The 18,420-nt window shown below is 42.7% G+C and overlaps 1 protein-coding gene across 3 annotated transcripts in view; it reads right to left on the bottom strand.

The window, feature by feature from the left end:
- The window catches only part of Ctnnd2 (catenin delta 2), a 755,848-nt gene that overhangs the window by 322,168 nt on the left and 415,260 nt on the right, over window positions 1–18,420 (bottom strand). For all 3 annotated transcript variants that reach the window (XM_005356666.3, XM_026783687.1, XM_026783688.1), the window contains one exon: window positions 13,715–13,887. In XM_005356666.3, coding sequence (XP_005356723.1) covers window positions 13,715–13,887 — 173 coding nt within the window. The remainder of the gene's footprint in view (window positions 1–13,714; window positions 13,888–18,420) is intronic.

Genomic DNA, 18,420 nt, shown 5'->3' with positions numbered 1-18,420 from the left:
GGCAGGCTGACAAAGGGCAAGAGGCAAGCCTCTGCTCAGCATTCCAAGAGGTTTTAGTCACAGTGGAAAAAAAAAAAAAAAAAAAAAAAGAAAGGCCATCCAACCGGTGATCGCCCAGAACGCCCTCCCTATCTGGCAGTTTTAATGAAAACTCCAGGCATTAAACGCTCCCATTATTTCGGGAGACACACTTTCAGGCACCAAAAACTGACTGAACCGCATCTTAGATGGAGGACGTAGGAGATGCACTTCTTAGAATTTATTCTGACGCCTTGCCGGAAGACTCTTTTGGGGGGGGGGGGAGTTAAACGGAGCGAGAAATGCTACCTCACAAGAGTAAGCTTGGTTTTTCAATATCAAAATAAAAAAAAAATCTAGAGGAAGCAGGTCAATTAAAATTGAAATGACAAAAAAGCGATTCTCTTTTCTGGATTTTAAAAGTGGACTCTAGAAGGCTCAGTCCGTGGCCTCTCCAGCAGGCTCCTAAGAGCCCCTGCAGTTGCCTCTTTCAACTGAAAGCCAGTTGCTTTCCAGCACTTAGAACAAAAAAGACAAGGGCTGGGGTGGAGTTAGATCACTGAGGGGAAAGGTGGTTTCCTTGAATAGTGTTGAGATAGATTTGCATCACAATGAAAGCCCCACAGGGTCAACCACTTCTGGGGAGAAAGTCTTGATCCTTCAAGCTTCCCCTCAGGGGACCAGAAAGCGTCCGGGAGTCCCTGGTGTGTGAAAAGCTAGTAGCATTGCTCCCTGTGTTGGAGAAGCTGGAAAAGAAGGCTTGGGAACAAAGACTTCTGTTTGGGCTGGGAAGAGAGCAAGGAGCTGGAGGGGAGGGGGGCAGAAGAGATGGTACCTGCTCTCAACATTTTAGTTGTGTCTCTGCCCTTTGGGATGGCATTTGGCAAGTGGGAGGCTGGGCACTTGGTCTGCACACACACAGCATTCCCAATTGTGGCTGGGATGTTAGGAGAAACGGTGAGGGCTTAGCTGGACAGCATCAAGTTCATCTCCTAAGAACAAGTTGGGATTTGGGGCGACATCTCAGTTATCTCTTGCCTCAGGTGCTTGAGGAGTCCAGGTTGATACCTAAAACCCACCTTTAAGGAGGGGCAAATGGGGGTCCTGCTTACAAGGGAGCTGGACAGTTTAAGCATCCCTGGGGCTCACTGGCCTGCCAGCATAGCTTCTTGCGGATAGTTCAGGACCAATGAGAGACCGTGTTTGTGGTGGAAAGGTGTACAGAAGTCAGGGATTGACACTTGAGGCTATCTCCTGTCCTTGCCCCAACCTAGGCACAGGCCACATGCACAGGCATAGACACACATTCACACTTATATGTACACTCTAAACACAGCTTTGGGTGAGGGAGAAAACAATTTGTTAAGAGACATTCTCAGTAGAAGGTGTATGTGTGTATTTCTCTCTCACACATTTGTTTATATACCATGTGTATGCTTAATATGAATTTCATAGGGGCATTATGTATCCCCAGCTGAACTGGAATCATTTTTAGCTTAACAGTAAAAGCAAAAGCAGAAGGCAAGCCCCAAGTGTGTGCTCGAAAATGTCTCTCTAGCCACCACAGTAGGACCTTGTCCACAAAGGACACCTAGGTAGCAGTTGCTGTGCTCATGAAGGAGGGGTTCGCAAGCTTGGCGCATGGCTTTGGCCTTGACAGTTTTAAGGACGCACAAGCTCTGCAGAACTCCCTTATCACCCTGGTTGTGTGTCCCAGGGTTGTGGTCCCAGGGTGGTGGTCCAGTCTCACCCAGAGAAGCTTGGATCTTCTCTCCCATCAGTAATTCTGAGCATGGAACGTAACATCCTAAATTGAACTGTAGGTGCAAACTACCAGAGGAACTTCCAATACATTTTAGAGCAGCCATGACTTACCCTAGACATTTAATTCAGAAATATGAAGGTAGGACCTAAGCGACAGGGAAGCCACCCACACACACAAGAACCACTTCTTAGAGCTGTCATTTTCCAGAAGGTGCTGTGTATTCAAGCAACAGCATGGTTACCTTGAACAGAATAGGAACTCTGCTGGAAGCCAAGCTCCCTCTGTTTGGACAAGCTCTCTAGGTGACCAAGTCACCACCAAACATGGAGAACCACCAACGAAAGACCATCTGGTTATGGGGGTCTGAAGTAGGTCCTGGAGCTAGGATTTCTAACAGTCTGCCAAGGGAGGTAGACAGCACTGATCTAAAAAAAATTCTGACAAGCACATAGACAACTTCCTTCTGAGGCTCTGCTATGTTTGTTGACCAGGATCTCCGCACCGTGGTACCCAGCTAGTAAGTGGTGGGAGAGAGCTTCGTACAGGAAGATAATGGTGGGAAAATAAGGTTTAAGGGAGCACCCTGCTTACAATAAAACACTTTGCTATGTCTTCTATGGCACTAATAATCACCCTCGAATACATTACTGACGGCATTACACGACATACTTCTTTAATAAATACTGATAAATATAATTAATTGAGGTGCAGCTGCCGTTCCTTTTTGCGGCAGATGGAAGTTGATACGGAGACAGACAACTCGTAAGAGCGTAAAGAATAAATCATTGTGACTCACTTAGCTCTCAGATGTGCGGGACCCACCTTCTCTCAAAGCTCGGGAATATCATGGAAAAACGAGCAAAAGATGGTAAGAGTCAGGGAAGAGGGAGGAGCGTTCTGCAATTGTGTCTTCTGGACTCTCCAGGACCATTGCAACAACAGGTGGCTGCCTGCAGAAGACCTTAGTAAGCTAAAGTCAGTCCCTGCACGAATGGGACCTTACATCCAAAGGTTCCACCCAGGAGATTTGCTGAGGAATGGAGAATCTCTTTGCTTTAGGGGTGTGGCCCTGGGAGGCTGTCTATGCTCCCGTGGATGACCATATATTCATGCCCATACAGACAGCACTAATTGTACAGGTTGGATTTCAAAATGAGAAGAGCACATGAAGTTGGATGGAGTATGTTGGGGTCTGAAAAGAGTAGAGAGCAGATAAGGACCAGGAGTGAGGGGCATGTGTATGATTTTAAAACAGTGTATGCACGTATGAAATTCTCAAGGGATGCATACTTTTTTTATGTGTCTTTTTACAGTAGATAGAGGCTACTATAAAGACCCACAGCTAGTGAATATTCATAGAATTAATGACTGTGTTTTCCTAGCCCCACTTGGTACATTACAACGCAGCCCCTATACTTAAGGTTCATGGATCGTTGCTGAAGAGGAGTGGTGAGATCTTAAGAGCCAGGGCACCAAGACAAGGCATCTACTGGGAGATAATGTCTTTTATATGTGAGAGGGACACTTCACCAATGAAATCTAAACAATGTGGCTGCCTAAACATGATTTGCAAAATGATCACACAAGTTGACGTCCCAACATGTCAATGCGGATAGAGGAAATCTCACAAGGCTCCAGCCCTAGATGAAGAACTACAGGCTGCTGAGAGAGGAAGAATCAGGTTTCTCCAAGGGTGAGCTCCCCGAGTGATGGTGCAATCCCAAGTGGTCATCCCTAAATAATACTTGTACATACCCTGGACGGACTTGGCTCCTGCTCCCCCCCCCTCTCTCTCTCTGTGTGTGTGTGTGTGTGTGTGTGTGTGTAAGACAATTCTAATTAAAGAAGAAGAGGCCATAAATTTAAGAGGTGACACATGGGAAGAGTTGGAGCATGGGGGGGGGAGGAGCAGAAATAATGTACATGCAAGTCACTTGTATTTTTGATAAAAAATAATTTTAAAAGAAATGAACTCAATTAATAAGCTGATTAACTAATAAAATAGGAAAATTAGTCAATGTCTCTGCATTTGAATGATGTGTGAGCCAGGAAAGGTATAGTTTGTACACACCTTCCCTTTCTGTTGGTCTTCTGGAATGTCTAATCTGAGAGTACTAATTCTGTTGAATGTTAATAATAGCTTCCTCAAATGGCACCCAATTCAGTAGAAATTTTGGAAAACGCCATATTACCTCTAGACATTTTGAAAGCAAAGGTGTCCAACTCAAAAATAGGCATATAGAAGGATTTTGGTGAGATTTCTGGAGTTTTTAACAAGGAGAGGGGAAGGAGAAAGAGGCAATGGAATTTTGCATTCTCTGAAGCAGCAAGTCCTGTTATTCACTGTGCAGTGAAATGAGAATTTAACATAGCCTGTTGTTTCCATTTGTGTAAAAGCCTCCATCACTTGGCCTTCCCAGGATGCCAGACTTACTAGTACCTGTTGAGCAGCATGGCCATGTACAGGGCAGTGTCCTAACTGGTATGTCCCAGTACGGCTGCCACTAGGTAGACAAGCTCCCTGAGTGCTTCAAATGCTGCCTGTCAGCTGAAGATATGTTTACTGTACATATGATTAATCTCAATTTACATAGTATGTGACTGGAGACTACCTTATTGGGCTGCACAGCTGCACAAGCCCATCTTCAGCTCGTGACAAATGGTCCAGAGGTGCTGCGGTCCATCACAGAGGCTGATGGAGTAATAAATGTCTAAGAACAGCTCATCATTTGTGCAAAAATGGGGATCTGGGAGCATGTAGCCACTTCTGCTTCATTGCATAAATTCATTTAGTAACTCTTCACTAGTTTGGGAGCCATAAGGCTGCAGTTCAAACCCACTTCACAGTTCATAGGATGGTTTATTATAACCACTGTTGAACTGAAAACAATACACAATAGATGCCCAGACCCTAACCCACTCCTCTAGGGGTTCAGCTGTACCTCAAGCATGAGTTGTATACTAAATATGTAGGTCTATTTTCAGATTAGATTTTAGCCAGAATTTGATGTTTTAAAAATTAAGGACTGAGACCCCTTTTATAGTGATGTTTGTAAGCAATGATAATGGAAAGAAATGTGTCATTGTTGAAGAGGCCCTTAAGGAACAATAATAATAAAACACATTTCACAAGAAATTGGAGCAGAGTGGGTCCTGATGTTGTCCTTGGCCATGGTTCTGGATGCTGGCAGGGGCTATTCCTACCTATACCTGCCTTCATAGTTCTTTGGATTAGTCCAGGAACAGCAGTTTCTTTGTCTCTGGAGAAAGTGGAGATCCACCTCTTCGGAATTAAGAAGGAAGTAGGTATCAGAGACAAACAGCTATCCAGTAGGCAATATGACTGAATAGCGTCCAGCAGGCTGGATCTCGGTACCTGCTCAGTATAGTTCTAGTTTTATCTAGTTATTGTTAGAAAATCATTAAAAAAATAGAAAGCATACACTCATAAATTTTTTTATAAAAAAAATTGCGTATCTCTTTGAATGTAAGTTTTAGTTGGGGCAGACAGAATATACTATAGTTATAAATTTTATATTTTGTTTTTGTGTTTGTGTGTGTGTGTATTTGTGTGTGTGTGTTGCCTATTTGTTGTAGCCTTCTCTGTAGGTGTCCAATAGATTCGTGCCTTTTTGATAGAACTATTGAGTACAGGATATACTGTCCAATCACTACTGAAAGACACTGGACATGGAAGTTAGGCAAGGCACACATGGCTTCCAAACAGATTTTAACTAAGTCCAAGGTTGACATGTCGGTTCACTCACTGGTCACTAACTAGAGCACCTGCCCGGCACAGTGAGGCGTGCTCTTAAAGCGAGTTTAGCCCTTCTCCTGAATACCGTCCTTTCCTGGGATATCATGTCATTGCACTTTAGTGTGTGCTGTGTACTCTCTGGGTCACAAACATGATACTGTTCTATTCTGGAAGAATGGAGACCCTGAGAATATACTGGGTTTAGTTTAGAAAGTTGCACTGGCCTCAATGGCAAGCAGTTGCTTCCTGATCGTCGCTCTGAATCATCTACAAAAGAACCAGGGATGGCAACAAGGTCATAAAGGGGACCTTTTCTCAGATCCTGAATGATATTTTATTCTCTTTTCCTGGAATGTTGACAATATAAACAAAGCAAAGTACAGGAAAAGGAGAGAGAGAAGAAAGAAAAACCCCAGTGCTTTTGGCTAGCTCTCCAGTGACCTGAGAGCTAACAAGCTCTCAGGAATCTTGGGTTCCAATCATGAGTATACCATGACACTAAATGAAACCACATCTTATAAAACAGGGTCTGATTTATGGCAGTCCTTGCGAGGACACAGTGAGAACTGCCAAGTTTTCTGAAGTAGTCATAAGACCCCCGGCTCTGGGAGAGGAATGATGTTTGCCCAGAATGCTAGGCAGTTAGCACAGTGAGGTCAGGAATGGACAAATGAAGTCACTGGTTGGTGGCTTCCCAAGATGAACCTCTTGAATGCCTACTACAGTCTGTGACCTGCTTTTTTTTTTTTAAAGCATACTTTTTCTTTTCCCAGTTTCCTGTGGTTATGATACATGAGCAGACCTGTCACTAAAGGTGCCCCCTCTGAAGACAGCTCTGAATGGTGGTGACTAAGTCTCTGTTGGAAGAAGCGCTTCTGGGTCAGCGCAGGGTCACTGAAGGAAAATCTGGACAGCACATATCAAAGGAAGCAGAGACTCTGCATCCAGGCTGTCCAGAGAGTTGTGGGGATGCAGCCCTGACTTGAATCAGGAAGCAGAGCCTCCACATGCAGGCTATAGAGAGGGGTGCAGGATTGTAGCACTGGCTTGCATCAGAAAGGCCTTGGGCTGACACTTGCAGGAACTATCTTAACACAGTGTGGTCTAGGTGATTTCAAAGTGATCAGAAAGTAAAGTGATGACCAGTCATTCAGTGACGCATGGAAGCCAGACTAAAGGACAAGGCACTGCAATGACATCTTTGGAGACATTGATTTCTCACTGAGAACCATCAGGTAAGGTGATTTTGTAACAGCAGCTCTGTGCTGATTGAAGCTTTAGAGAAGTCATTGTGGTTTCTCAGGAGCCATTTGTCTAGTGGTCAGGAGTTCACACAAGCATGGACAAAGTCATCGGCTCTCCAACCTCTCAAATGAGAAAAATCACCAACTCTAAAAATGCAAATGGCTTTATTGATGCATTATATGAAATGTAACTACGAGGATAAATTTACATCCCCAAATATGTTCTCTGAATTTACTCTCTGGATTGTAAAACAAACAAACAAAAAAAAAAAAAAACTGGCTTCTGCATTACAACCATTGTCCATAGGAATACAATACCTTTTCCTCTGCAGTGGTCTGTCTATAAATTCAAAGAAGAAAAATCTTGGTACTGTAAGAAAGATTTGATTTTGGGAACAGTCAAATAAAACGCTGTGATGCTTGTCTAGAGATTCTCTCAAGGGTCCTGGCTTTGATAAAAACTGATAAACAACATAAAGAAAAGAGACAGCTTCTAGGTACAGGGCCCGCGTTGTCCCCGAAGGCATTAGCTGCCACGGTGGGTACCATAAGTGGAAAATGAAGGGCTAGTAAAATTGAGGGCAGCATCTCACTGACAAATTCAACTTTATTGAAAAAATGAAGATAGTTATTTTTCCCCCTTGAGTTAAAATGCCACAAGACCAAATACTACCTGTGGATCACCATGGAGACCACCCTCATTGCTACAGTGCTTACTTCTCACCCAAGTAAATTTGGAAAGCAGTGAATGGAGGAGGAAGGGAGCAGGAAGTGGGTGAGGACAGAGGGAAGAGGGGAACGAGCAAGAAGAAGGCCTTGCTTTGGCTGGCTTCTGGGAACCTGTTGCTAATGCTGGGATGCCTTGTTCAGCCTTAATACGGGTACACTTGATATACCATGCTTTGTTGACACCCATGGGAGGCCTGCCCCTTTCTGAACAGAGGTGGGGGGTGTGGATTGAGGAGGAAGTTAAAGGGATGGTTGGGGGATAGAGTAGGGGATAAGAGGGGAAGCTGTGGTAAGGATGTAAAAATAAAGGTAAAATTTTAATTGATAAAAAAGAAGGGAGCAGTTGACAGTCAAGCTGATGGGACAAAGTGATATATCATATGACACACCAAAGCCTCCAGTGGCATCAGGACGGGTGAGGAGGTGATGGAGACGCAAGAGAGGAGGAGGATAAGCAGAGATTTTGCTGGTTCGGGTGTGGTTTTCTGTTCTGTTACGGTTTATCGGTTTTTTTGTTTGTTTGTTTGTATGGGTTATTTTGTTGCTGTTGCTTGCTTGCTTGCTTGCTTAATTCGTCTTGTTTTCTTTCATGGATGGGGGATGCAACAGGGATGATGGGGGCTATGAGTGGACTGGGAGGTGGACAGAATTGGGGTGCATGATGTGAAACCCCCAAAGATTCAATAAAGAAGTTCTAAAATATATAAACAAACAAACAAACAAATAACTAACTAAAAGGTGTGGGAGAGGAGAGAGATTGAGAGGACACATCAGAGATACTGAGAGATTCCCCCTGCCTCCCCCAGCCAATGGGCCCCTAGCAATCCTAGCAATGCAGACAGGAGGTACTCCCGAGTATCCAAACTCTCCAGTCTTAAATCCTTAGGATTTAAAGATGTCATTAGAACAAATAGGGCGCTACTTGGTTCCTCAGATACTTGCTTTTCCTGTCTTTTATCCTCCCTTTAATAAAAATTTGATAGGTTCATTAGCTCATAAATATTCTAATAAGCATTTTATATATAACCATTTCCATAAGCCCCAATAGAAATAAAAGTGGAGAAGAAACATGAAACAATGACATAAAGATCCCATAAAATATTTATCATAAATAATATATAGGCAGGGTATCTTAGTGGCATGTCTTTTCAAAGTCTACATGAACACTGGCAAAAATTTATCACATGAGACTTTCACTTCAGCACAAAGCTCCATCAGGACAATTCTAATAATCTAAATATTTGCACAGAAAAGGAAATATTCGCTTGGAACACAGATATACACTCCCTGCAATACAAAAACACTTCCATTGTCAAAGCCAGATTAAACATATTTATGCTAGAAAGGGAAAACAGGCGAGAAGATTTGAAAGTCATGCAAGAAACGCAGATTTACAAGAAGCAAATATTTTAAGACTATCAGGAAAAAAAGTCAAAACCAAAAATCAAAGCAAAACCCTCCTGCCAGAGCCCACAGATAAGCCAAGGAAAATGCATAAAACAACATGCTTTCTCCTCTAAAGGTTGCATGCTGGATGCAGTCTTTGCATTCGACACAAGGCTGTGTTTGCTAAATGTACTGGTAACTTGTCTATCAAAGTATTACTTCAAGATAATTTATATTATAACTAAGCAAGTATGAATGGCCTTTCCCATGCTGAGATGAAGACAATGCCTCATTGGTAGGAACTGTCTTCTCCTCCGCACCCTAGGGGAATTTAGGGCCTACCCTACCATCACTAATAAAGTAGCCACCTACTGGCCAGTGTTCCAACAATGTACTCATCTGCCTCTGGGAGACCTGAATATCGGCATATCGATGATTATGATATAGCATACACAGGGACTTTAAAAACATGAAGTCAGTGTAACATTAAACAGACAGTTCTCAGTAGTCCTCATTGTCCGCTATGTAAGTCTGGTTTTATCCCATGCTTTTTCAGACCCAGGCTAGCTGGTCTTGGTGAATTCCCGAAAGAACATCCCCATTGTCTCAGTGTGTGGGTGTACCCCTCACGGTCCTGAGTTCCTTGCTCGTGCTCCCCCTCCTTCTGCTCCTGATTTGGACCTTGAGATTTCTGTCCGGTGCTCCAATGTGGGTCTCTGTCTCTGTCTCCTGAGAACTCAAGAACAATGGCAATGGGTTTTTGATCCTACTGCACATACTGGCTTTGGGGGAGCCTAGGCAGTTTGGATGCTCAACTTACTAAACCTGGATGGAGGTGGGCGGTCCTTGGACTTCCCACAGGTCAGGGAACCCTGATTGCTCTTCAAGCTGATGAGGGAGAGGGACTTGATCGGGGGAGGGGGAGGGAAATGGGAGGCGGTGGCGGGGAGGAGGCAGAAATCCTTAATTAAATAAATAAATTTAAAAAAAAAAACATTAAACAGACAGGCCACATTGAAAAGAAATGAGGAATTTTGTTCTATGGAAAAGCTTGTTGCTCTTCTAGAATGTCCACTACTGTTTGGGGTCATCTTAGAAACCTGCCATATGGCTCTCAGCTTCCTGCAGGCCACTTCCCTGGAATCACCACGGCTATTCCAGTCCTCCCTGGAAACATGTGAATGGCTTTAAAAGGAAAAAAAAAATCTCTCAGCCCCGATACTACTTTTCCAGGGTTATGTCCTCAGATATGTAATTTCATATTTCCATTTATTTTGTTTCTTTTAGGAGTGACTTGCTGGATGATTGTACTTTATGTTTAGATGTGAGAAAAATCATTTTCAGAGTGGTTCTTTTATAGGCTGAATGTACAGCATCTCAAGTAGGGCACAGAAAATGTTGCATGCATGGAAGTGAGCAAAACATAGAGGCTAGCTAACTCCTTCTCCAACCTACTCAGAAGCTGGTTGGTATCAATACGTAGAGGCGAACTCCTTGTTCTCCAACCTACTCAGAAGTTGGTGTGGTATCAATACGATGAATCTCCCTGACGCGGGAAGAACCTGGTGGAATTTTGTGGGCCTTAGGCCAGTTATGGAGGACGTAGACATTAATTACAGTAGGCAAAACTCTAGCATGGAATCACACTAATGGGGGCCCTTTAATGCAACAATATATGACAGGACTGTCCCTTGATACATATTGTCATGCTCGGCTCAGGCACCTACTCTAAGATGACCTCTACCGAGGATCCACTAAGTCCCCTGACACTTTGCAAGTCTGTGCATCCTGTTCTGGCTGCCCCACCTACATGTTGTTTTATTGATATGCCAGACAACTCCACCCGGAGGCCATTACACTCACCATCCCCCATGTATCTCTCCTGTGTGCCCTTACCTAAATGTCTCCTCCACGAAATTCTATAGTGTTTTATTTTCCTCTCTGAATATTACCCTATTCTGTGTCCATTTCCTTCCCTCTGTGACCATCACCTTCTAATATAAGATATATACTACGCACGGTGCTTATTTGAAGTGTTGATTGCCTTGTTTTCATGCATACTGCTAGAGTAAAGGGTCCCTGAGGACCTGAACCATGTCTATTTTCTATACTTCACCATCCAAAGAACACAGACTCGTGATATACAGTAGCATAGAATAAATGTCTTGAAGAATCGATGAATAACAGGGTCATAGATTAAGTAAATGGGAGGGAAGCTCAGACTGCTTATCAGAGCCAACATTGGCTGAGAAGAAGCAAGCAGATAGGGGCAGCAATCCACAAAGCCTGCTGGAAAACCGTAAGTGGGCAACTTGGATGAGCAGAGCCTCCGGGATGGAGGAGAGAGAGCTGGAGGTAAAATAGGCTACATCACTTCCTGGATGTGACATTTGCCGGGTGGGCTGCATATCTGCTGTTCTACAATCAACTGCGTGAATTCACTGTAGCATCTGAAGAAAGTCAAGGCAGTAACAGAGAGGAGCTGTCTGACAGTGATTCCTTTGACTGTCGGGGCTCTGAGAGGGCACAACACGGACAGGATCCATCCCCAAGGCCTACTGCAGAATTAGCAATGGCCGTTCCACAAACTCTTAGGAGGCTGGAGAAACTAGAATCTTTCTAAAAGTTGAAACTGGAATCTTAAACACCGATGACACTGCTTCACAGTTACAGTGGGGCAGGATCCTCAAGCAAGACCGAAACAATTCACATCACTTCAGAACTTACATTTGTAGAGAGAATGGGTAAACATGTTTACTGTTGATTACTGACCATCCATTAGCCACGGTTTGGCTTACTCTCCCTTGCAGCACTTCTTAACTCCCGGACATTCAAACAATTAATCCTGCTTGAAGGAGCGATGTAACACCGTTGCGAATATTGACCAGAAAATATCACAGGGGCTTTGGAAAACCAATGGATCTGAATGAGAAATTTCTGAAACGGGGTCTGGCTGGAACCCTAATGGTTTGGTAAAATGGCTAGTTTTCTGGTTCAGCATTTGTACGCTATTACTTTCAAATTACAGGCCTTCTGGGCTATCCAGCAAAGCAGCTGCTCGTAGACAGCACCAATAACCAGCAAGCTTCTTAGGGTTGAGCTGTTCAGCTCCCATCTCAGCTCTGCTGGGGAAAGTTCACAGTCCATCAGGACTTCTTGATCCCGTCTGTCTACACCACAGCATCTGTCTCTCTACACCACAGCACTGGGCTCCTGCTACAGCTACATCTGAGCACTCTCACTCACTGGCGTCTTCACACCACAACCAGGATGACGCCCTGTACACAGCTGTGACGTCCCGACAAATATTCAACTTTCACGGGAGGCAGACAGTCAAACATTCGAGTCCATGAGCAGCTTTATAATTCACTTTTATCTACTCGGCTACAGCCCAGCACATAAGACTGCAACATTTACAAAACCGCACCTGTCAAGGCTTCAGGAAAGAAGTCATTTTTGAATACAATTATCAGAATGATTTCACTTTAAGGAATGAAATGCACAGTGACACGTGATCGCTGTAGTGGCTCTATGAGGCCACTGTAATCTAATCTCTCTGCAGACATTGCGGGGTCCAACTGGCCTTCGAGGTCCTACTGCTACGTAAAGGAGAGCCTGCTTTCAAGCACCTCTAAGCTTTGTTGGAAAGACACCTGGGTGAATAATGCAAGTCAGTGAAAGAGATGGGCTAGAGAACCCAGTGATGGGTCCTAGCACTTGGAAAGGGGTCCTGGTAAGTGCAGTACTCAGTTAGTGCCTAAGAGATGACTAACCTCCTCATTTAAAAGCTGGAAGCTGCTGGTCCTTCATTCTAGGCTCAAAAGCATATAATTTCAGAATGTCTTGTATAGATGAAAATATGCTCAAAATTTCATTAAAGAAGATAACTATAGAATATATTAGTTCTGGTGGATTGATTAACTATTTAGAATTTAATAATATAATATATAATATTTTATTTATGTAAGAATATAATGATTATATTTAATTTATAATTTAATATATAATACATCCGAATCATAAAAACAAAAATGTTGCTTACACATACACACACACACACACACACACACACACACACACACACACACAGACATGAGATTTTCTTTTAGGTTGGTATAAAAGTTTTCAAAGGACAATGTGTGTGTGTGTGTGTGTGTGTGTACCTGTGCATGCGTATGTATGCTCCCCTGTGCATAAGTACTCCATGTGTTAGATCTGGCTGCTTTTAACCAAGTTGTCTTTAACTACAGATAATGAATTTATGAAAGTGTAAGAATACTTTCGTGCCTTAAAGAAACAATTGAGGGTATACTCCAAAATCTAACTTGACAAAGTGTAACTATTCCTAAGATAATCTCAATTATCTACAGTCTACTTCCATATACTTGATTAAGAGTTTATACTGGCCTTGATAGGATTAACTTCAAAGAATAAGTGCATGACTTTTTTTTTTCTTTTTAAGGATACAGACTATTGTCTTTTTCCCAGGTAAACTCAGAGATCCAGACTGTCTGATCTACTGATAACACAGATGTCAGTCTGGTAACTATATGCTCATTTATATATCCATACAGCTAAATACATACAACAGAGACACAAGGTTAGCAATTCACAGATATTCTAAAGAAAATGTTGCCCGTTCTGTAGTACTCCACACTCATAGTTTGATATTTCTTCAACTCATTCACAGCAAAGGACCTTTTGTAAGTTGTTCAACACATTCACAGAGACCTTCTGGGTCTCACTTCCTTATGCCCCTGGCTCTGCCACTGCTCCCCAGGAGCACACCCCCACAAAGGAGCAAAGGACCCTTACCTGGCTGAAGCTCTGGGCGGCAGCTCGGGCTTGTGTGCTGCGTGCTGGGAGCTGAGAAGGGGCTGTGTCACCCAGGGCCAGGGTCTGGTTGCTATGGTAGCTGGCCGGATACTGGAAAGACCCTTCAGGTTTGGAATTGAGCTGAAGTGCACTCTGGGAGAGCAGGCTGGGTCCTGCGTTGAAAGTCATTTAGAGCAGTCAGTGACAGTCTTGGTGAAGCAGAAATGACATGTATTATTTATTGAGAGTAGCCTAGAATTATCACACGCACATGACTTCTACGCTTTGAATTCTGAGAACTAAAATGACCATATAATTTAGCTCCAGATGAGATGAGTGTGTGTGTGTATGTGTGTGTGTGTGTTAAAAGTTCTCAGAGGAGTAGATTTTTCAAATGATCTCATCCTGACCTACATAGAGACATTTCTTATGAAGCAAATTAATCAAGTAGTTATTTTTGGATCAGACAATATCAGAAACATTTGAAATAATGTAAAAAAAAGCTTCACCTTTTTTGTACATTTTAATTGCATTAATATAATTATATCTCACACTTCATGACTGGCATGTTAAAACATTCAAAAACCTTCTGATCAGTGAGAGCTTCCTTTGTATGAATAATGATGTAATACCACAGTGCCAGAGAGCAGACAGTGCTTAAAATATTAATAGCTGTTCATACGATATAGGATTCACCCTGGTCTCATATAGTCCCTGTGGACTAGTTATCTCTGCCATCACAGAAAATGCTCAGCAGGAGAACAAAGAGAAAGTTATGGTGTTAAGATTGACGCTGTCAACATGGCGTGCATTACAGGGCACGAGGGGAGGATGGGTAGGTCCTGGCCTTAAAATTTCATCACATTTTGCACATACAGTTTGGCTTTATTTTCTTGTGTTTCACTTGCATTGAATTCTTGGAAGAGTTTACACATTTTATTTCAGGAAAAAAATTAAAACTCAAACTTCATATTCACTTTGGGTGCTTAAACCTTCACGGAGAAGCGAGCATGTATTTGCCAGCTTCCCCTGTGTGTGGCTGAGATGGCTGGTGGAGGGATAGTGTTAGGGGAGCTAGAATTTGGCGATACCAATGTCTTTGTGTTTCTTTCAACATGGTAGGAAGCCAGTTCTTCACTCATGCGGAGTAATAAAACATATGGCCTACAGGACAGTCATGAAACATCCTTGACGCTTGCTTTGCTTCTCAAAATAACAGGATCGTTTCTGTTAAGTGAGAAATTTCAGGGTTCTTATTTGTCTTTAAACATGACATTCTCTTTCAGATGAAACCCTGGATTGACAGGGACTATTCTTTGACAGCTCTAACTTGCCTATTTTTAGGTGTATTGGTTCACATGACCCTTGCCATTTAAGGTCTCTGCCTTCCTGCATTCCCTGTTGGGATTGCAAAACACAAGGATACCGTTTTAAATTGTGTTTCCATTTACTCCCAGCCTTATCATGAAAGGTTTTTACAAAAGTACAAGTGCAGCTCTTTTTATTTTAACACACAGCATCATCCCAAGGAAACAGTATGTATCGGGCAGTTATGTTTTCAACAGCTTGCAAAAAGACCAGGTGATCTATTTTGATGGGATTACAAGCTTCATTGCCCGGATGACGCTGTCTCTGCGAGGAGAGGTATTCTCTTTCCTTCAGGACAGTAGAACTCCCCTGTCCTGATTACAATGGTAGAAGCTGCCAGCCATGGCAGAGTAAAGAGCTCGTCTCTCCATTCTAGTTAATGGGCAGGCAGAGTTCTGGGAAATCTTTAGAAGCATAGGAGGAAACTCTGTGTGGAGTGGTGGTCTACGGAGAAGAGACAGGTCTTGACCGGAAGCGCAGTGAAGAGATCTGGCCCAGTGCTTTAGTCCTGGTCCTCAGTGAAGACCGTAATGGAGAGAGAGCATGGTGGAAGAGCAATGGCTCTTCCCTACCAGAGAGAGGAAGTTTCACATTGTCTTAGTTTGTTATTTCATTCAGGAGAGTAGATGGGTACATAACAGTCTACACTGGGCACACTTTCCTCCTACAGTGCACCTCAAGGGCAAGGAAGGTCATAGCAGACACAACAACAGTGCACACAGAATTTGAAATCTCAACAGAGTGAATTAAGAGAGAAACATTAATTTCACATCATTTAACATAATCCACAAAGCAAAAAATGCCCACATATTTTAACTGTTTGCCTTTTAAGAGAGTATGTGACTTTACTTCAGTGACGTTTCCCTGAGCAGCAAGTTAAATAATTTTGTGTCCTATGACTTCACACAATTATTCCCAGAAATGTACAAATGCTGTTTATATAGGATTTTTCAAATAAGTAACATCATGCTCTTTTTCAAAAATGAATTGCCATTAAAATGATGGTTTATCTGCTCCTGAGAAATGCATCACGGGGTAATCAAACCTGCTCATCTTTTTATAGAATCAGTCATGTATTTGATCAATACTCAATGAAAACAAACCAGGATTCACTATCTCATTATCCCGCTAATATATCTCAAGCCCTGAAACCAAGATGTGCTCTGACAATGATAATTGCCCCAACGAGCAGTATCATCACATCGCAATACCGACATGTCACCTGCCAAGGACAAAACAGTCAGGACAACAGCCCAGGCCCTCTGCACACCTTCTTCCCACTGTTCATTTGACTTCAAATGAGCAAGATTTTTTTCTTTCAATTTTGGAAAACATGCATACATGAAAATATAAAAAAGGTTAAAAAATCACACAATATCCCTAAATTATTTCATAATGGAAATCAAAATTGCATACAAATTCCCATTACTTGATTAATGTTATGGTGTATTGAGGCCGAAAACATAAAATTGCCAAAGATTTTTTTAAATAATTTAGTTTAGGCATTTAAATTATATGTCTTTTCTCCCTTTAGAACTTTTGGATTTATATGTAGAGTTGCTTGGGTGAGTAACAAACTTAGGCAATATTCTTGAGGCCGTGGCGTGTATGTGTTGGAGGATGATGGGGTAATGTGGAAGAATTTAGTGGGGGAAACAGAAGACATTTTGCCTTAAATTGCACGGATGAAAATGCTGTCTTCAGCACCAATAACTGTACCAGAAGACACTCTAACTCCAAGCAGCTGAGGTTGACAATTTCTGCCTTTACAGAAAACCGGAGTCATGCTCTGAATGCGTGCTTCTAGAAAACTGATCTGGAAGATCTAGACTGGTCATTGTAGAGCTCACCAAAGAAGAGTCCTGAACATGGGTCAGAAGTTAATTGGGAAGGACCATTCCTTGAAGGTCAGGGAGACCTGGTCAGTTTGTGTTTCACACAGTCTTTTTGTCCTTGACCAACCAATCCTTCCCATTCTGACTGGATGGAGGAGAAAAATTTCCAGGAACTGCCATAGTTGATCCCACTACTTCTATGGGATGCAGGGAGCAAGGGCTACAATCCCACTACTTCTATGGGATGCAGGGAGCAAGGGTTACTGAACGTGAGGGGAACACCGCAGTAGGCTCTCACACATAGAAACTGACTGCAAGAGCACACAGCAGCCTTCCAGAGAGGCTGACTTTACATTTTCATTGCTCCCAGGAGATGAGCAGAGAGGGACAGGCAGAACTGGAGCTGATGTCTCAGGCTCAGTGGCTGAAAAAGAGCCCTGACCCTCAGGCTTTTGTCTCCTCGTTCAGGAAGTGCTGTTCTTTAAACCCACAATACTATGTCTCACACACATGTCAGCATTTCAGGATGAAACAGTCTATAAAACAGACAGGCCCCTGCAGCAGGCGAAGCCTTCACTTCTCAGATTAGATTATTTTCCCAGTCAACTTCTACTTCTGAGTCCCAACCTCAGTAAATACGAAGGCTGGAATGCTATTTTTTTTTTTTTTACAGAGAGCTTTAGACCCATTTACAGGTTATATTAACACAGACACCATGGTACACAGTCATTTTCTCATGAAATTAACTGGGTACTTTAAGAATATCTACGACCACATGTGGTTGACCATGTACATATGTTTGCAAAGCTTTAAGGAGGCCGTATCTGCAATTTCTAGTTCTTATCTGACTTAGCTGAACATCTGCTCGAGATATATTAAATCTGTTCCAGGTACACCAAATCCCAATTAAACTACACAGTGTCCAATAACACAGAAAGGCCAGAGGTCCCCTAAGTTTTGCCTGCAAGTCATCGTTTAAGTCACAACAATGTAAGTAAAATGATGGGGTATGTACTGGAAAAAAAAAATCAACCCAGAAGAAGTCAGCAGATGTGGGCTAGTCCTCTTACATACTCCCACAGCCAGATGTATTGGCGGGAGTAGTCATTGGAATAGCAGGTGTTCTTTTCTAGGTCCCAATAACTGTACGGAGCACCTTACACCTATTAACAAATGGACATTTAAAACAGTTTCAGCAGGAATAGCGCTATCAGTCTCTCTGCCACTGAGGGAACTCGGGAGTCCCCAGCTGAAGTTACTAATTAAATGGTGACATGGAGGGGGATGGTTGTCAAACATGGCTGCCTGACTTCAGCAGTGCTCTTACCCAAGGCCCTGCATTACTATGTTGCTTCATATTGTAACTTCTCCAAATGTGAGCATGGAAATTCTTGACTCAAAATTTTATGTGACTTCTGTTATAGGATATTGTTAGTATTAACTGTCATTACCATGATTATTAATCATCATCATCCTTATTATTAACTATCTACTTGCCCAATC

This window comes from Microtus ochrogaster, chromosome 19 (assembly GCF_000317375.1).
Source record: "Microtus ochrogaster isolate Prairie Vole_2 chromosome 19, MicOch1.0, whole genome shotgun sequence".
In the NCBI taxonomy this organism is placed as follows: Eukaryota; Metazoa; Chordata; class Mammalia; order Rodentia; family Cricetidae; genus Microtus; species Microtus ochrogaster.
This window is presented reverse-complemented; position numbering and strand designations above follow the sequence as displayed.